Genomic DNA, 21944 nt, shown 5'->3' with positions numbered 1-21944 from the left:
CTTCTCGAATGTTCCACAGACATAATGGAATCTATTTTGGGAAAAGGCCCTGTACCAAGATTCAATAAGATAGTTAAAAACTTCTCGTGGGAAAACTGAATCCATGACCTAGATAAATACATAAGAGGCCCGTAAGGTGTCTCGATGGAGTTTTTCGGTAACATCAAAGAGATGGTATCACTATTTCATAACATCCCCCTCAATCTTTTAAAATTTTTGGATACTCCAAAATTTTAACATCATACTGCTTTAACTTATCATTATCTCAAGAAGGTAGAGTACTGTAAGCACATTCACTAAAAAATTGACTTCAATAAATGGTCTTCATATATCTCAAAGGTTAACATCTTGGTTACGAACTATTAAAATGATCATATGTTATATACATTGACACTATCTCCATGAAAATTTTTTTGTGTACCTCTTCAACATCGATGACATCATATGATGCAATCTAAAAAAAAATATATCATTAAGATATCTTAAAGTTACATGACACAGCAAACTATGCAGTATCTCTTACAAAATACATAAATGCATTTCATACATCAATAATACATTTATATCAAAAGTGAAATCATGCCGTGAATTGGGGTGAGATCAGAGAATACTAGACTTAGTTATCTTTTAACTGAATAGAACCACCTTGGCGTTACATGAAAAATTCGTACACACAAAAAAGAACCTTAAAATATTACAAACTCATTTACAAAGTACCTCCTCTTTAATGAAGTCATAGTTTCAAAACTGCTTTGAAACCTTGTGAATCATATACATTCACTTCAAAAAAAAAATCAAGAAAATGTGACTCGATAGCATGGTGACCCTAGGTATGCACTCCGAATGATAGTCTAGTAAAGTACCAAAGTACTAGATATTCGATACCATAAAAGAGACCCCATAGACTATGACATCAACAAATCTTTCTTCAAATTTACATAATACTTAACATCTTGTCTTTTCAACTTCATGATGAAATTTACTTTTGCATGAATACTTGAGGAAAAGAAAATATATAATTTCCTCAAAACATCTATACTTTCATTTGCTTCGATAACTGTTGCTGTAAGCAAAAGTTGCACTTCACCAATGCTGTCTCTAAAATAGCCTTCAATATATAACATAAATGATGCAATGTAAATATCCTTAAAATATTTTCTCAATATATGAAAACCCATGTTGCTAATATTCCGGATATGTTCTAATTGCCGGGTAAACGTTTGAACGAATTCATAAGGAGAAATAAGGTATACTCATTACACATTTGTTATAAAAGATGAAACTAGGTCACTTAGTGGTGTTTTAACAATAAAGCTTATATTGTTACACCATATAGTACAATGACTTCCACTTAATAGGTATGCAGGTAATTGCAATGACACATTCCATTCATACAATTGTGGGTAAAACACCTGTTCATCTGAACTTAAAGCAATATGCAGTTATACTGTACATACTAACCATATAATGTTTGCAACATCCTGCCTGGATTGCCTGTAATGTTCCAATCCCTTTTCATGGAGAAAATTCATTATTTCCTCTGTGTTGGAATATTTTCCTACATTCCACCAAAAATCATGACTCTTAAAGCCTGTTGGAAAACATGGTGTCTGATAGGTGACCAGAACCTGTAATTCACCCAATTTGTATCGAGCACGTTGGACTTTCATGTCTCCTTGTGGAGCATTTGCAAAAACTTTCTTTTGCCTTAATATGCTATCTTTCATGGAAGGATATGGAATTGCTAATCCTTCATTATGTGCTCTATTCTCTAGAAAGGATGCAACATTCATTGGCTTAGTGCTCATAAGACACATGACATGATCTGAAGTTACCCCTGGCAAAATGTTACCAAACTCATCATGAAACTCAATATGTGCATCTTGCATGACATTAACATTTTCTGCATTAGAAGTGTTACTACTCAAAACATTTCGCATTCGTGCAACCTTTTCACTTGATGAACCCTTTGTTTTCAAGACCTGTCGCAATTTCTGAATGTTGGTGATATTCTTAGTTTCAGAAGATGCTCTTACAAAACATGGCTTAAGCCTGTTATAATTGAATACATCACTAAGAATTTCTCCTTTGAGAGTGGCCAACAAATAATGAGTCCTATCCAAAACTTGATGGATCACTAGTGGTCCACACCATTCAGCAGCAATTTTGCGAGAGTTCGCAGTCAAGGAGGAAGACGTTGGCTTATATAGATACACTAATTGACCCGTTGAATAAATTGCACCTTTGTCCAGTTTTGCACTTATCTTAACATTTTGAGCATCTTGTTGCTTCTTTTGTAAGACTAACATTACCCTTGACAAATGATCAAATCGTTTCTTTAACAATGCAGCATATTCTCCATGAGATTGTGATAATCCTGCCATTGGATTGAACGATAAATTTGTAAGATTTGGTGGCTTACGTCCAAATGCAAGTTCAAATGGGCTATAGTTACCTAACTGAGGAGAGGAAAATGTGTTATATGCATAGGCTGATGTTGGGACAAATCGTACCCAATCCGTACCAAACTGATTTAAGTTCACTTTGAGGAAATTTGAAAGAGTCTGAATGTGTCTTTCAACCTGTAAGCTTCCATGATTGCTTACACTGATGAACTTTTGTTCAATGCCTAAAGCTTTACTTAAGAGCTCCACTAATTTTCCTGTAAGAGAAGCTGCCGCATCACTTATGATACAAGACGGTGGACCAAAGGTTGTGACTACCCTCTGCAATAATGCTTCACATATTGTTTCAGCATCAAGAGTCTTAAGAGAAACACATACAACAAATCTAGTGATCTCATCACAAACAACCATCAAATGTTTAAATCCTGTAGCCGTTGTGGGCATAGTCTTGAAATCCAGACTAAGTCTGTCAAAAGGACGATAAGAATCAGGAATGCGAGCATGATATTGTCTCAATTTGTCCGGTTTCTTACGTAATTCTTGACAACGGAGACATGCCTGAATATAATTACTGATGCGTTGAAACATATTGCGCAGATAGAAATGCTGTCTAATGGTCAAATATGTACGCATTACACCCTGATGATTACTTAACAAGTCATCATGATATCGAGATATTATTTGTTCCACCATAGTCTCAGGTACGACTAACTGAAGAGTCATCTTAGCATCATTAGTCTCATGCAAAAATATCCTGAATAACAAACTATTACATAACAAATAATCCTCTGCTTGAGAACGGACAGTTCTAGCATGCTTAACATTACCTGGAATAATATCATGTGCAAGAAAATCATAAATTGGTTTGTAGTAAGGACAAGTTTGTTGTTGAATTTGCAACTCTTTTACATCGAATGGCAGATCATAGTTTTTGATCAGCTTTCCTTGAATTGCCTTCATGACTTTATTCAATTCCTTTTGTTTTGGAATGTGCCCTGTAACCAAATGATCAATGTTTGTTATGACTGGCTTCGGCTGAACAAATAGTTCTGGAGGTGGTTCTCTCACTACCTCTTGCACCCTATGTCTATTCTGATCCACTAATCTTGGCTCTGTAGGTTGTGAAACACTTGTAAAATTTGGCACAACCAACACATCAGGGCTATGTCTATTTTCACTAGGCATAGTAATATTAGGCCTTTGAATAAATGTTTCTCTCTTATCAGTAGAAATAACTGGTGTAGTCCTCTTTTGTGACTCAGATTGTGGTCTCTGTGTAACATGCTCATTAGAATGTGTTGCCTTAGGAATGGATGTCCTTTCAACTCTATTTGTTGATACTTTGGCTGGGGAATCCTGCTTGGACTCCTTTGTGACTTTATTCGGAAATAAATCTGGAACTTTGACTCCCATTGACCTTGCCATTGACCTTGTCATGATTGGATTAAATGTCTCCTTAGGTGGAGTTGAAAAATCCTCATAAGAACTGACCTCTTGAGCAACCTGATCTATTTCAGAGTGAAATTCCTGTGGTGCTCTAGACAAATAATCTGCCAAAACCAATTCTGAGCCTTTCTTATAACCAACCTGAAATGTATATTCTGACAATTTGAACAGAAGTTTACGTAAGCGTGAAGTTGCTGGTTCTTGTTTTGACTTAAACAACTCAACAATGGCTGAGTGATCAACATATGCCTCAAATTCTACATTTTGCAATAAATGTTTGAATGCTGTCACATTAATAAATAGACCCATCATTTCTAATTCAGTTACACTATACCTCTGACATGCTGGTGGTAATATCTTAGAGTAATATGCAATAATATTCTCTTTGCCATTAACTCTTTGTGTCAAGTATGATCCTGTTGCTACTCGTGATGTGTCGCTATATAATACAAAACGACCATATTTCTGTGGCATATGCAATATAGGTGGATTACACAACAACTCTTTAATACTTTGAAATGCACACTGATGTTCCTCTGTCCATTTAAATACCTTTCTCTTACGACTCAAATGATGTAATGGTCTCAATAGTGCTTGAATATTTGGGAAAAACGAAGCCACATAATTAACTGCACCTACAAATCGTCTTACTGACTTAACATTGTGTGGTTTCGGTGTGTTCCTGATTGCTGCACATCTGTCATGCAAAGGTTGGATACAAGCCTCACCTTCTGGGGTTATTGAGAGCAAATGTCCCATATATCGGACTGAAGTTTGGAAGATGCTACACTTTTTCGGAGAGATTTTCAATCCGTTGTCCATTAAAACCTTAAAAATTGCCTGTAGGTGTTGTTTGTGAGATCGTTTGTCTGCACTGTACACAATAATATCGTCATGATGAGCAATACAGAACTTATTTGAATTTGGGATCGTTGCCAAAATATCATTAATTTTCGACTGAAAGATCGCTGGAGATAAATTCAATCCCTGTGGTAAGCGTTTATAATAATAATGCTTTCCTCCATGAAATGAAGCAATACCTGTATATTGTTGTGCATGAACACTTAGTGGCAGACAGAAGAATGCAGACTTTAAATCAAGAACACCCAAAATTTTGGCTCCAGAGTACCCTATGGTACGGATAGTCTCATTCAGTAATGGAAATGGGTGATTGAGACGTTTTATTCTACTGTTCAAGTAGCGAAAATCTGTGACAACCCTTTTGTCTTTTGTTCCCTTCTTTGGAATGAGGGAAAACCGGTGAGGTATAAGACTGATGTCCTACCGCTAAGATTCCTAATCGCACTAATTTGTCAAGCTCACTGGCGACAATGACTTTGTCCTCATCTGAAAGTCTATAGGGACGTATGTAGAATGGCTCATCATTAGTAAGAGTAATATCAGCCTCATAATTTGGACAGTGAGATAATTCACCATAAAGAGAAAATGCATCTCTATGTGAGTCTAGAAATTCATAAATGCTTTCCGTTTCTGAAGCATTCAGAATACTTTGTTCCAAATTAATGTTTTCTCTCATGATTTCCTGTTCCGATTTGGAAACCAGGGGATCATCGGCTGTCAAATGTGGATAACGATGTAAATTATATCGTGTAATTTCATCACGATTCTCTTTAGAGTCAGAATTGGTTTGAAAATGAGACGGTTTTTCGATGTCTCTCATGACATTTAGAAAATCTAGAGAATCAGTAGGTATGTCTTCTGTGACCGTAATGATATCTGCTAAATCTAAATGAGCCACTGTGCGAGAAGGATGCAGAAAAAATTTCCGATTACCCATGTTCCTTAGTAGAATCTTTGTTCTACCCTTTATGCATTTTCACTAACATTCGTGAAGGACACATACGAGATATTAGAGGAAACGGTTTAATAACCACATCTGCATTTCGTGCATATAATGGAAGACGTCCCTGTACAGTAATGTATCTCTGCTGACCTGGGTAAATAACAAATCTCTGCACTGGCCTAAGGAAAACTTTGGCTTGTTTAATTCTAAAACAGTTTGTGGTAAAGTCCAAAGATCCATTCAATTCCTTCAGAGTTTGACTACCTAAAATTAAGTCAATACCTGTCAGGTTTGCAGCAATTAAAGCAGAAAGCTGAAATTCATGACCTTGAATTTTGACCTGAAATGTTATCGTGCTATACGCATGAATAAACTGACCATTACCCAACTTTAGGTTTACTACATCAACTGAGACTGGTTGTATAGAGGATAAATACTTTGAATTTTGCACTGTAGAAGAAGAAATGATAGAGCGTGTCGCTCCACTATCAAACAACAATGAAATTCCTTTACCATCATGTAAAGTACCTCTTACAAAATTACGTGTGTCCAGTTGAATATCCACATTACGGTCGTTCCCTGTATATTTAGAACTAGGAATATTACTATTCTTCCAAATATTATTTGCTTTACGTTTCGATCTTCCTTTACTTGGTACTTTGTCTGGAGTCACTGTATGATGAGTGCAATCATAAGTGCTCCCTAATGAAAATTCTGTGTTGGTAACTCTGTTTACCTTAGCCTCCATTTCATGGCTTAGGCGAATTTGACAATATTGTGCAAAATGACCTCGATTTTGACAGTAGTAGCATGTGATTGAAGGATTAAAATATGGTAACCTTCTCCTGTTATTATTCTGACCTGTCCTAGGACCACGAGAATCACGAGAACTATATCTTTGCCTCATATCTTTTGGATTGTCTTGCGATTCTGACCTACGTGACTGATCAAACTTGGTCTCTAATTCCTGAATTTTATTACACAACTCGTGTATCTCAGAAGATGCAGAAATAGTAGGAGTCTGAACAGAAGATGCTTTGTCGTGCATTGCCATAAATAGTTCGGAAGAAGCTGGGGGTTGACTTTGGATTTGTAAGTCAAAATAGCATTGGACTTTCATGACAAAATCTGCAATTGTTGCTTGTGGTGATGCAGACATTAACACTGCTGAGCGGCATTGCAAAGGCAGGGTCGAGATCAATTTATCTCTAATTTGGTCCTCGCCATAACTTAATTGTGCTGCAGCTTTGGAAATTTTGGCCAAATGAGCTTGAGCTGTATCACCTGGCGTATAGCTTAATGCATGAAATGCCTGTGATTTAGCGTAGGGAGAAGTGCCTGGACTGAAACGAGCAAGGAATTGCTTGCGCAAATCAGCAATAGTTGAAAAATTTTTGTTTTCAATCCAGAGTCTGGCTTGGCCTTTAAGTGTTCGCTTAAATATGCGACATATTTCATTTAATTCTTCCTCTACAGGGGGGGTTTGGGACGGCAATTTATGCAACTCTAAATAATCTTCAAATCCCAAATAATGAGCTTCGGCTAAATCTGCATCAATTACATCGCCCTGAAATCGTGATGGCAAAAAATCAGTGGGCCTATGTTTCTGCATAACATTAACAGAGGTAGAAGTTTCCTGTTTACTGACGGACATTATGCTGAATACAATTAGGCTAGTTACAAGTATACAACACGAGCCTATACTAATTTCAACACACTATCGACCGTAATTAAATACAAATAACAAATATGCAATACATGGACACGATTAAAATAACTTATCGGTACACTCTGATCTCAAATAGGGGTTGCGATACAAATTGGCATGATTTCACTCACCCTTAAGTTTTACTAAGAACTGGTAGTGGAACTGCAAACGATGATTGAAGTCCCTCGGCTAGTAGTAGTAGTAGCGGCAGGTAGTAGCAGTAGCAGGTGGGCCTACATCTCGTATACTGCAGATTCGTTCGCCGTTAACATCGGGTCGAGCCTAGGCTTCGCGAAAATGTTCAGTTCTGATGTTTAGAGCTGTAGTATGACTAACTACGTACTAGTTGCGCGAATGTTCAAACGCGAACTGCATGCTGCGTTGATTAACGTTAGTGTACAGATCAGTGGTTCCGGCATCCGGTGTACAGGCTTAGGCTAGCATAGGCCGTCTTCCCTCGTAGAGTGTTTCCGTTAGGCTAGGTCGTGAACATGCGTTGCATTCCTCGTTAGGTCTTCGGGCCAAAAAAAAAATCACCTGTTCGTTATTGAACGTAACGAACGAAAGTTGTGAAAAGTTCCGTTACCGTTTTGTTCCTGAAGAAAGCAACCGATCTCCACCATGTAATATTGTGACGAGCCCGCTCCTCCGATAGTAAAACTATATCGGGACTCGTGATAGAAAGGTACTGGGATGTCTTGATGCCGTATTTACGCTTCTTCAGGAGATGTCTCGAACGGAAGAAAACAATGACTTCACACAAAAAACAATTTGACGAGATAGGATTTGATTTGATGATTCGGTGTAATTTCTTCTCTGTCGATTCTCTTTACAAATAAAACTAAATTACAATGATTTGACTTGACTTGACTCCGTCAATTAAACAATTAGGAGTGATGAACTTTCGGCGGAGTGATAAATTTGCTGACCAAGTCATAAATTTGCTGACAGAGTCATAAATTTCTGACCTCCTTTTTCTTTTATACCTTACTTCCATAAAATCTCACTGCGCATAATCAGAAGGCAGCCAATAACCTGACCATCCTGTATTAACTTAACGATATAAAAAATAAGTGCACTGGCACTGATCTGCCCTGATTGGTTGGGAGTTTGGAAGTCCATCCCCTTTCTATGGAAACTTCCATACCACGTGAGAGAACCTTCTCGAATGTTCCACAGACATAATGGAATCTATTTTGGGAAAAGGCCCTGTACCAAGATTCAATAAGATAGTTAAAAACTTCTCGTGGGAAAACTGAATCCATGACCTAGATAAATACATAAGAGGCCCGTAAGGTGTCTCGATGGAGTTTTTCGGTAACATCAAAGAGATGGTATCACTATTTCATAACATTAGCTTTCAATCTAAATAATTTTGTGTAAGCAAAATTTCAAAGTTGAGTCTTAATACAGACAATATGAAGACAAAAAGTTTTATCCCAATGTTGTCTACCAATGATAAGATATCCCTCAAAATTTCTTGACCCATACATCCTGTTAACCAAATGGCACTCTTTAAGAAGAAAGCAAGAATAAATGTTACAATGGTATCATTTCAACTCAACTCTGTACTTTATAAAGGCACTTGAGCATGAACATGTATGTTCTATCAAAATAGACCTTTGTAGGTTTTCAGCAACAGATCATTTGATCTGTAAACTGTTTTAATTTGACTGTTGCAATGAATCAATCTATAGACTTGCTCCCATGGCAACTGGGAAATATTGAGAGAACTTGCAATAAAAGGGCAGTGTACTATCACAATATTCCTTTTTGTTTTTGATTTAATCAATTTCAAGTTAGGTAATTAGCAACTCATTGTGATGCACTTTGTGACAACTTCTGTGAATAAAGCATAAAATGAGTTTAACAGATTATAGCAAGAGTACAAACTTTGCATTTGATTGGAAACGTATTCACTGAAACCATTGGTTTACTTCGATTCATATGATGATTTCATTCTAATGATGGCTTGCCAGATTCTAATGTTTAGAGTGCCTGCCAGATTCTAATATTTAGCGGTCCTGCCAGATTCTAATGTTTAAATGGCCTGCCAGATTCTAATGTTAAGAGGGCCTGCCAGATTCTAATGTGTAGAGGTCCTGCCAGATTCGAATCTTTAGAGGGCCTGCCAGATTCTAATATTTAGAGGGCCTGCCAGATTCTAATATTTAGCGGTCCTGCCAGATTCTAATGTTTAGAGGGCCTGCCAGATTCTAATGTTTAAATGGCCTGCCAGATTCTAATGTTAAGAGGGCCTGCCAGATTCTAATGTGTAGAGGTCCTGCCAGATTCGAATCTTTAGAGGGCCTGCCAGATTCTAATATTTAGAGGGCCTGCCAGATTCTAATGTTTAGATGGCCTGCCAAATTCTAATGTTTAGTGGGCCTGCCAGATTATAATGTTTAGAGGGCTTGCTATATTCTAATGTTTAGAGGGCCTGCCAGATTCTAATGTTTAGTGGGCCTGCCAGATTCTAATGTTACAAGGGCCTGCCAAATTCTAATGTTTAGTGGGCCTGCCAGATTATAATGTTTAGAGGGCTTGCTATATTCTAATGTTTAGAGGGCCTGCCAGATTCTAATGTTTAGTGGGCCTGCCAGATTCTAATGTTACAAGGGCCTGCCAAATTCTAATGTTTAGAGGGCCTGCCAGATTATAATGTTTAGAGGGCCTGTCAAATTCTAATGTTCAGAAGGCCTACCAGATTCTAATGTTTAAATTGCCTGCCAGATTCTAATGTTTAGATGGCCTGCCAAATTCTAATGTTTAGGTGCCAGATTCTTCTTTAAGAAGTGAAAAATATGATAAACATTCATCTCATCTTCCAATTTTTTCCCAGATGTCAAGGAGAGTAAAAAAAAAAAAGCTGAAATGGCTCAGTGCCAGAAAAGGGTTTGAAATTTACAGTAAAATAAATTGAAGTTAGAGCCAGAATGCCCTTAATGAATTATCATTACATGTCAGCTCGATTCCAGTTCAGTGGCGTCGTTGGGCATGTAGCCTGGACCGCCTATGATTAGGCCTGGCCTTGCATGTAATATTACTTGATGAGTAAGAGCACTGATTGGTTAATAGGATGGGGGGCAGGGTGCTTCTCATTTATCATTGAAAATGCTAGGTAGAACTTGCTGTGGTTTCCTTGGAAACTTATGGAATCACTTCCTCCAAAGCGTTGAAACATTACAGCGGAAATTATTTCAGGTTTGGCGAGTTCCTCGTTCTAAATGTGAGAATTATCTTATTGCAAGATTCCAATCATTTATCCACAGAGGAAAGTAATATTTCTACAAAACAACAAGAGTTGCATTTAGCTGAAATTCTTTAACTACAGAGAGTTGTGACAGCTATTATAAAGCAGACATTCCAAATGTATCAATCATAGATGATCTACTGTGATACACTTGCTTTAAGTGAGTAAAAGGTTTAGCTGGTCAAACTTGGTTACATTCAATCATTCGTATCTAGGATGGGGACAACATACATTGAGATTGGTCAGCCATGGAATAATTTTCTCTTTAAGATATGCTGTATTGGCCCCAAATATGCTAGATATTCAAATATGGTCACTTTTGGTCAAATCTCTTGGACTGTTTTTATTACAACCTTCGAGGAAATTGTCCTCACTTCAGTCATTTTGTGTGTTCCTTAAAAAATGTCTGAGAACAATATGGAGAGTTTAACACCTCCAGGAAAATACTTTTTGAAAAAATTTAGTAATTCTAGCGTGCTATAATTTGGGGCCTATTCTGACTGCCTTTAAATCATCAGTTTGGAACATTGCCACCAGAATGTCTCTTTAACTGAAGCACATCACCATTAAACTGTTGCAGCTTTCCAGGAAACCTTTCAAACTCTGTTTCACCTGTCTTTTAATTGGCCTCAAGCTGCCAAATAAGTTATGATGTATGACACAAGATAAACAACCATCTGAATATAAAATAATAATAAATTTCCCCCTGAGGAGAGCTAAGAAAACAGGGTTTGTAGAGAAGAAATGTCTCTTTACAAATAAATTGTCACAGGGGGAGTGTTCCCAGCCTTCGTGAACCTTCGATTACGTTATAGATAACAATAGACACAAATGTTTTGTTATGGTGTTATACATGTGTATTACACTGACAAAAATAAAAAATAGGGGGGGGAGGGAATGAAAACCATCGTAATTTAAATGTTTTCAATTTTAGTTTGATAACACCTGAAGACAATACTTATGTTACAAAGAACGTCCAAAAAGACCAAAAGTAATGGTAGATACTAATGGCTAGCATAGACCATGCTATGCTGTTAGGATGAGCTGCACCTCACCAATAAAATGCACTTGACATTCCAATAAACAGTCACTTACGGAGCTCATCCACTTGATAAACATCTTCCTAAATAAAATAAAATCATCCATAATCCAAAGGTTAGCACTCCTTGGAATATTTGGTTGAACAAACTCCTCCCACCCCCCCCCCCACATTTTCCACATTCCCCTCCAAAAATTTTAAGGGAAATTGTAAATCAATATTAATCTGGGAACTGGAAATTAATTTTAATCTTTGCTACATTTTATCATACTGTCATTCAACGTAGCACAAAAGTTACCTCAAGAATTAAAAATACTTTTTAAGTAATTAAGTCAACAACTCTTCTCACACTGCTTTGACAGTTCCGTACATTTTACTTTAAGCAATGTGTAACATTATGCATTCTCTTATTTAAGTTTTAGGCTGTCACGAAAATAGTGACCTGAACAAAGTTGCACAGCTTACAGGACAAGCAAATAGGTCGAAATAAAACTACTAACAGAGCTAAACAAGAAACCCTGTGGGATATATACAGCATTATATGTTGCAGTATATTGGAGAGATATGAATGTACTGGAAGAAAACACTCAAAAAAGATCAAATATTTGAATATTTGCAACATGATTTACCAATCTAACCTGATTTATCCGGTAGTCTGTGATCATGGTATAGGGTTACCATATATCCAGACTTTTTCCACTTTCTTATGTGAGTGTCTGGGGGGGGGGGGGTTGACAAACTTTTGAAGTATATCTGGATCTTATTGGAACTTCCAACAATACTTTTATATTGCCAAACCATTTTTAACTGTGACTTGGACATGTAGCTACTCCAATTTGAAGATGGAAAAGGCAGAAAGTTAATCGCTACAGTCCTTCAACAGTTCCTTTCTTTCATTGAGATTAAATTTAAACTTTAAATCTGCTACCACTGTTCACCTAGGTACCCTTCAAAATCATTTTCCCACAAAGGAAAGGGGAGGGGGTGGACCCATCCTCCAGGCCAACTTTCAAAAATGAAATAGCATAAACATGATAACAGTTTATCAGTGAGGTTTCAACACCATCATTCTCCCCCCCCCCCCTCCCCTCCTACCTATTACTGATGAGCAATGAAGCCAAACACTTGCCTGTTTTACTCTTTTCACTTTACTGCTACAAAATGGTTCTTTTTTGTTGTTTTAGAGAGAGATTGAGAAGAAATTATGCTAACAGACAAAGATAAATGAAACTAGCAATGTTTATCCCTTATATAACCAACTTTGCAATTTCAAGAAAAGCACCTACAGATTTACCAGTGAATCATTTAAAAGTGCCAAATGGAAAAACAGTAGCATCAGTCTTTGAAACTGTAAGTCGGAGAACACGTTGTTACAGTTCAAACACAACAGAGCAGAATTTGGTTAACATCAAACTGCTTTCTGTTATAACAACTGCATAAAGCAAGAACTGGAATTGTGGGAGGGTGTGATAAAAAAAAGCAGACCAAGTCTCAATGAATTCATATAACCCTAAATTTAAGAAGCAGACCAAGTCTCAATGAATTCATTTACACCCCTAAAGCTAAGAAGCAGACCAAGTCTCAACCAATCCATTTAAAACCCTAAAGTGAAGAAACAGACCAAGTCTCAATGAATTCATGTAACCCCATAAGCAAAGAAACACAAAGTCCCAATAAATTCATTTAAACATAGAAGTATGTAACTTTACAGTCATAGTATCTGTGGTGATGTGAAGAAAAATATGAAACCAAGCAAAATAACTTCCTGGAAATGACAAAATAAAAAAGTGGTTTTCCGGTGGTACACAATGTAACATTTGTGGGGATAAAATTCCTCCTGTCTGTATTAAACCCTATCTGAATATCTTATCTCTAACTGAATATATGGCTGTGTCAAAGTAAGAGGTCCTAAAGTTCCAATCCTAGCAGGATCTTCTTCAGAAGATCCTGCTAGGATTGAAACGTCAGGCCCTCTTACTTTTACACATTCTTTTACACAGGCTCTTTAGTGGATAAACAGTTTGCTAAACAATTTTGTTTATTTTGAATATATGGTTGAATAAATTTAGCATATTTAAATGGCTGAGACCTCCCAGAGTATGTATCACAGTAGATGTTCTTCAAAACCTTTACATTCCCATTAAAATCTTCTTGTCGATTATATGCTCGAAATGTGATACATTTCAAATGTTTAATTAGCTGTCAATGTTCTCTGTATCTAGAATTTCATCAAAATGAAACTTTTCTGGAGAAATATTACATTCATCGTTGGATAAATCATTTCAATATTTATAACGAGAAAAAAAAAAATTCAAGTCAAGTCAAGTGCGATGACGACTTCATTCACACTGCTGTTGCCAGACGCAATCGCAAAATATCAGAAAACTTGAAAATGTTCCAATCTTCACCAAACAAAATGCTACGAGGAATATGGTCGTAACATGAAAATGCAGAGTATTTCCAAACAATTTGATAAAACACAAATTCAGCCACTGGAATATCCCCCCTTTGGAGAAAATCTTGCCTTCTAGTTTCCTAGATGGCAAGATAAGGGTGGATGTGATACATTACTTGTACGTAGGTACAGCTTTTCAATATAAACCTGTTTAACGTTACAGAGACACTTGAAATTAAAGACTGAAAAATGTATTTGTCTTTTTTTGGTAGGTTTTAATGTGAAAGAATTAATTTGACGTTTAACCTGGACCAGGCATTCTTAGTGGGTCTGTGTTGCAGACATTCAAAATTGACTATAAATTCTGCAACATATATATTAAACGTTGGCGGGTTTACTACTTCCAACGCAGTAAGTGACACAACATTTAAACCTACAATGTTGAGGTTACATACATAACATAACCATTCAAGATAGTTCCTTCACAAAATACATCATTGCAATTTGTAAACAATACTTGAATTGTTATTTGTTTCCTACATGAACAAAAATATATATATTTTTTAATTAATGTATGATTAACGCCTTTAGTTTAACAAGATTCAATTTAGTTCTGCAAAATTTATATTCCTTTTCAAGATGATTAAACAGAGAAAGTCAGCTTTGGACCTTGGATATCCATTATTAATAAGGCGGGAAGAATGTTCAAATTTGGACCTGTCCTAGCAACAACTGTTTATAATAAATACTAAGTGGTTCTCTACTAGTGCACCTGTCTTTGAAACCCATTAGTAATGTTTTCTGAAGCTAACATATCAACTATCACAGAACACATACTTATTAATGATCTGTACAGGAAGGTTTGTCTGTAAAGTTTAGTCCCTCACGATAGGAATTCCAACAAATTTCAGTTCCAAACTCCTGCCAATCGTTCGGATCCATTTAACAGCGACATGACTTTATCCTTCCTTCAAAGACTGCCCGTCGTTAGTTTGTTCAGACGGATATGAGCTGCATCAATGTCAATTCCCAGAATCCTTTACAAAAACATCTCTGTGGGGTTGTTTTGTTGTTGCTTTCTCGCTTGTTGCCGCTCTTTTCGTCGTCCAATGGTCTACGATGGGTTCAACTGGGTCAAATGATCTGGAGGATATTCTTCAATTCAATCATCAGCTGCCAGTCACTCTTTTCAAGATCTTCTCGGAAATATTCCTTAACAGCATCGATGGATTCTCGACTGATCTGCGATGCCAAAAGAAAGTTATTCAAGTGAGAGGGGGTTTATTCCGCATTCATTTGGTAACTCTGCACCATTCTGACCGAGCCCCATGTTTTATTCATCTTATGCTCATCCCTCTGTATGTCAATCTAGCTCGGAAAACTAGAGCATTTTTACGAACAGCAAAGACATTCAAATGTTTGGGGAAAAAAACAAATATATGAACAGACTTTTGGTGATGCCAGAGAGGATCTACTCTGAAAGAACTCTGGGAGGAAAGAAATGTACATACTGAGATCGTTGACAAAGTATGATCTCTTAACAGAAAGGGGTGATGGGGGAGGGGTGATGGGGGAGGGGTGATGGGGGAGGGGGGAGGGGGGAAGCGGAGGGGGGCAGTGGAGGGGGAGAGAACAGTTTGCGCGGAAAGTAACGTACATACTGAGATCGTTGACAAAGTATGACCTCTTAACAGAAAGGGGTGATGGGGTGGGGTGATGGGGGAGGGGAGGGGGGCAGTGGAGGGGGCGGTGGAGGGGAGAGAACAGTCTGCGGGGAAAGTAATGTACATACTGAGATCGGTGACAAAGTATGATGGTGACCTCTAAACAAAAAGGGGTGATGGGGGGAGGGAGGGGGAAAGGTTATAATGTTGTACCTTGCTTTAAGATATGAGTGAGGGTATACCATGTTGTATTTTCATCTATCACATGTGCTCAACATGAGTTCAACATTTTACAATGTTTGGACTGTTTTTGTGCACCAAATCATGCCCCCCCCCCTTTCGCTCCCTTCCCATTCTTAGAAAACACATAATACTGGATACATTGCGGCTTAGTAGCTAACTGTACCGTACCATTCAATAGGGCGCCGTCGGCTAATATATCAACAGAAAATCAATCTTGATGAAAGTATCTGACTCCCGCCCTGGTCTCATTAACGTACATCTGTCCTTGTCGGTTACAAATATTCTCTATTTTTACTTTGGTTGAAATGATCCTACCACAACAAATACAAAGTACATGCTATCACCACTCTTGTAACTAACAAACAGGCGATGGACTCGTGTGATTACTGTGCAACTGACCATTAATAATACATTTCCTGATTTCATGAGTCAGTGTGAAGCTGCTTATCATGACTTCAGTAGACGACAGCTCCTGGCAGCACCAGACTTACTGCAAGCATGGTTCTTATTCAGACGTTTAAGATGCAAACGTGCCGAATGTAAGACTTCCTGCCACTAAATTACAGGAATTAAATTACTGCAAGCCAGAAGACTTTTGGAGTAGGATTAAAAAAAGAAAGTAATGAAAGTGGCAGCGACAGCATTTGCCAAAAAATACGAGACAGGTAACAATAGACTTTGACAGCACAGTCAATGATTTAAGGTAAACAACAATTCATAGAAGAAATGTTAAAGTAACAGCTCTTTGCTATAGATTCAAATTTTCCGGCAAATACACTAAAACCTGACAAATCCTTCTGTTTTTTTTCTGCTGAAAAAAAGACTGCAGTATTGCTCAGACTAAAACACCACCTGTGTTTCTTTCTTTTCTTTTTGTAACACAAATTAACTTTTCCTGGCAGACAATAAGTTTCAGTTTATGTCAGTATAATTCACATGTCATATAAATAATTAATGTTCACCATATGCATCAATCTGTGGACCCAACTTACAGAGTTGTCAAAAGCTACAAGTGTTACTTATATTTTTAATGAAAGTGTTAACCAATGTCACATACCCAGCTTCTGATTGATTGCCTATCATCGTGGTGTGCTCTTTACAGGTTTCAAATTGTCGAGTCAACTCAACAGTTACGATTACATTGTTCATTTGAGAGGTATGATGCACAACCGAAGACCATGCTGAAATCACCATCCCATAATGACTTCATCTCACAACCGTGTGGCAGACACAGAGGAGATGGTAATGAAAGGAGTCACAGGCATGTCCATCATCACTAGTCTATATGATAGATTAACTTTTAATAAACTACTTATCCAGACTACTTAGAAGAGTCTTTTGTTGGGAGTTATCACAGATTTAATGTTCAAAGCTTTAAGACTTGATCAAGTTTTTCTTTCATGTTTTTTTTCATGTTTTTTCATGTTTTTTTCATGTTTGCTAATAGTAGTTGTACCAGAGGTCATTATCTTAAACTCCAAAAGTCACATAGCAGGATTAATATTCGGCATAACTTTTTTTCTAATAGGGGGATGAATGAGTGGAACGGTTTGCCTGAGAAAGTTGTACTTGCAAGTAGTGTCAATGGGTTTAAGAATGCTTTGGACAAGCACTTTAAGCATTGTAATCAGGTCTGAGTATTTGTGTCTTCAGTTTTTTTTTTCTCTCCTATAGGGTCATTGATGGGGACTTGAGTGTCCCTCCTGATCCTTTTTTTCTACTGAACTAAAACTAAACTAAACTAAGTCTAAATACAAAATCATCAAGCCACATGTGCTTCATCGGTTTCAGCGTAAACAAACATATCCACATTCTACCCTTGAAACTTTGGAAATGAAAATAAAAGGAAATGTAAAAGGTTTCAGTTCCTAACTGGTCACTTATCCCATCAGAGATTTACACGATTGCAGCTCCCAGACATGATCTTTAAGCTTAGTTTATCTCCCAAACGGAGCAAGATTTTTCATCTCTCCTCGTCCAGCTGGAAGCTTTCCCTGTTCACTCACCTTACTGACCAACATGTCGTTGGCGTCGAAGTGTCTACCGTACATCTTTGGGGCATCTCCGCCAACATTCTCAATCTTGACACAAACCTCTTGCCCTTTTCGAGCGCTCTCGACTTGTTTGTGGTTAGCTTCTACGCTGCTTACAACACCTATCTCCAAATTCTGCAAGAAAATGGGGAAAGAGTTTAAAAAAAAAAATTAAATAAAATTAAATTATTTGTATAAAGCCTGACAATTGATTAAAGTTAGTTTTGCATCCATTGGCAATTTCAGGACTGAAGCCACCAGTATACAGAGCAGTTTGAGTGATTTGAAGATTATCAACAAAACCCTGCATTGGAGAAATTTGTTATCAGGATTTTATATCCAACCATTCAAAACAACTTTCTTAAGAGAACACAACACAGCAGAGACTTATTAAAACAAACTTTAAAATTGAATTTATCCAGCAAAATAAATTCAGTGTATTATATACAAATTGATTGGTGACTTGCTTTCGTAATAAGAAGCCATTATTTGCTCAAAGATAGTTGTATGATGAACCTTATATCCTTTTTTTGGCTTCCTGCATAATATTTTACAGTCTATCAATCTCTCTCTCTCAACATTAAATCAAGTTTATCATCTCACATGAACTCATTCCCAAATTTGGAATATTAATAACCACATTGTCATCAGCTTCATTTATACATACAACATCATGCAACTATTCCTTTAGTCACAATTCTACCCGTTACCCAATCATACCCTACATGTCCATATGATCCTCACATCTCGCCCCCTCCATACCCTCCATGTACCCCTAATTACAGACCTAAACCAAACCAAGACACTTTCACCGATACATTTATATACAAAGCTTTATCCATACTACATTCAATCATATGGATATCCACCCACATTTACCTTAACCCAACCCCCACCACTCCCTCCCCCCCCCCAGGCCCTCCACACCCAGCTACATTCAACTTTGCATGGTGCTACTAATAACAAACCAGATATCCATCACACTGTCCACATACACCAAACAGGATATTCCTGCACCAATCCTAACTCCTCCTAACTCCCTCACCCCCTTTCGTCCCCCTCCTCCTCGTGTGCACGTACCTCTTTACTCGGAACGATAATTGGAGTTCCCTCTTTGACGATGCCTGCCTCTACCTGAACCCCTACCACTATGGGATTCCTGGCATTGAAGATGAACTGTGGGATGACTCTCAGCTTACAAGGAAAGATAGCTATATGCTTAAACTCATCCCGCCTCTTGGCTTTCAGCTCCTCTCGATATCTTGTGAAACTGTCGAAGAGGTGGTAAATTATGTCAGCCTGGAAGACCTTAATGCCCTCTTTATCCGCCATCTCCTGCGCGTCCCTCTCGACTTTGACATCGAAAGCTAGGATGACTGCGTACCTGGGAGAAGAGAGAGTATCAAACACGGGTAAGATGGCGTTTCCACTCCTCAGAGATAAAGCAAACCGTCAAGAGAGATAAATCAGTGGTGATATATTTGGGAGGTTTCCATCCCATTAGGAGGTGTCTATTGACCATTCTTAAAGGAGGGTAGAGCTTGCTACATTGCTGAAGTAAAAAAGTCTTAAATTTTAACTCTCTTTTTACATTTTTGAAAAAGAATAAGTGGGGGTGGGGCATATAATCTGTCACATCAACGTTATGAAATTACCTGTTTCCCTTTTGCGTTGTGGTTTATGTACTTGTCGCTGGTTACTAAATTTTAACTAAGGTGCAATTATGCCTTATACGGACTAAAACATATCTAAAACGTCAATAAACAAACATGTCCGTGCTGCGAATTTGTATCAATTTCTAAAATTAATAATAATATACAATATTGCCCAAAAGAATACAATTTACAAATAAATGTCACACAAATATTGTTATAATTGTAATAAAAAAACAATGGTGGGTTTTCTTTGCATCCTGCAAGACATGAAAGAAAAAAACATCAATAAAAATGGGGAATAATGCTGTGCGTCATATTGAAATGTTGTTAAGATGCAGGACAGTTTCATTTGGGGGGGGGGGGGGGAACTTTAGTCAAAGAATCGTCACTTTTAATAAATACGGTTCAGCTGAGCAGACACCTATTCTGACTTTTACGAGTTTCCTTACATTAGAAATAACAGTGATATAGAAGGGGAAAAAAGTGATAGAAAAACAGAAAAGTTAGCTCCTACTTCTGCTTTAACGAGGAGAGAGAAAATTTTACGTTGATCCATTCGTTATCAACAGGATGTCATTCACAGATGGCACTTATCAAGCCCAAGGAGACCGACTGGGCTATCTGCAAACCTAATTTACGAGAAATTCATCCCAGTAATCTGCCGAGGCATTAGAACCGTTTACAAAGTTTCTTTTAGAATTATTGCACCAAACTACATGACATGATGTCTTTTGAGTAAACCCGTGCCTCCTTTTATCATTCTTCGACTATCTGCTCTATTTCAACAGTGTCTTGTTTCTCTGTAGTAGCAGTCGCTATGGCTGATTGGCCCTCGTTAATAGCACGTTCTGCTTTCCTTGAGGCGCCGTTTCAAAGAGCTTCTCAGATAAACGGATGAATCAATCATTCTCAAAATACCTTCTTTTCCTTGGAAGAGGTATCTTTTCGCAAGCATTGCCCAAACAAGCAACAACAAAAAATTAAGCCCACAAATACATGAACTAAAAGTTTCTTCAAATGTTCTATGAGTTTTTGTTTGATCAAACGATTTTCTGAGGACATTAATACGGAGGGGCAAGTAACAAAGAGTTTTCACTTTTCCCTTAGAAAACCGAGTCTGTTGTATTGTGTTGAACCTTATGCTTGAGTATATGCAATGTCAGTTGTTAAGGGAAAGGAATTATTCGCCTCATATAACAACTTAGCAAAAGTAAACTTTGGAAATTAAAGCAGGTAAAGTTACCTCAAACAGATTACCAGACTATCTGACCTTTCCCCCAAAACCTGCCCCCAAATCCCCCCATAGTATATAGTATCCTGACTACATGTATCTCAACCCCCCCCCCCCCCCTCTTCACCGTTTTGAGCCTTGTGGTGTAAAGCTTTACAATTTGCTAAAAACTAGATATTACTTCTAGCTACTATCAATCACTAGGACAACATGATGATTAAATATATCAAAAGCTTTCAAAGTAAACTATTCTGAGAGCTCACAGCTGCCAAATGTAAACCTGATTCCATAGCATATTTTGGGGCAGATATTGTTGGGTGTGCCTTCGATGTACCACGTCACTAACACACACAAAAGTATCACCATAAAATGGATTTGTTGGTTTGTTGCATCAGTGTCACACATCAGACATTTTTCTACCTCAATGGGGGAAACAAACTTTAAGACTTAGCCTTGACTTTCAACACATTCATAGCAAACGACAAAAATTGCAAAACCCAACATTTTCACCATCCATTCTGGGAGAATACCACCTGCCTCAACCTGATCACTGTAACATGGATAAAATAAGTCAATATTCTGGCAGTGAGCCTCTCCTCACAACTTCACAAGATTTAACCAGTTTTATTTCACGTCAGATCCTGTCGAGGGAAGTCAACATGCAGTATCAGCAATACAACCAAAGCTCAGGGAAGTAAATTTGCATATGAACTAAGTGGCACTGGTTAGTTATGAACAGAAATCAGTTGTTCAGAGTCAGGGAGTCGGTTGACAGACTATGGGTCTTGGAAGGTATCCGGCACTAAGACCAGACAGTAAAGTTGTTTCAGATTATGTTCAGTCCAGCAGTGCACAGCGGGTTTGAGATTATCGGTAGTTTCCAATATGGTACTCTTGAGCTGAAGTTGTTATAACTATCAGATTAAGTGGGCTAGCTGTTATTGATTACAACACATATAGGGTGAGAAAGTAACCACCATACAATGTTTCGAACAATGCATAACTGGTGTAAAAAGAGTGGAAACTGATAATATGGGGCAAACTTGTTTGATAAATTTTAATATTACG

General features: G+C 37.6%; 1 protein-coding gene across 1 annotated transcript in view; it reads right to left on the bottom strand.

Annotated features, from left to right (window-relative positions):
- Positions 1-11199: 11199 nt before the first annotated feature.
- Positions 11200-21944, bottom strand: part of LOC139979409 (eukaryotic translation initiation factor 5B-like) — a 32535-nt gene continuing 21790 nt past the window's right edge. The window contains exons 22-24 of the mRNA XM_071990178.1: positions 19071-19374; positions 17964-18125; positions 11200-15292 (exon numbers count right to left, since the gene is read on the bottom strand). Of these exons, the coding sequence (XP_071846279.1) occupies positions 15185-15292; positions 17964-18125; positions 19071-19374 (574 nt within the window). The 3' untranslated portion in view covers positions 11200-15184. The remainder of the gene's footprint in view (positions 15293-17963; positions 18126-19070; positions 19375-21944) is intronic.

Source organism: Apostichopus japonicus, chromosome 14 (genome assembly GCF_037975245.1).
Source record: "Apostichopus japonicus isolate 1M-3 chromosome 14, ASM3797524v1, whole genome shotgun sequence".
NCBI lineage: Eukaryota > Metazoa > Echinodermata > Holothuroidea > Aspidochirotida > Stichopodidae > Apostichopus > Apostichopus japonicus.
This window is presented reverse-complemented; position numbering and strand designations above follow the sequence as displayed.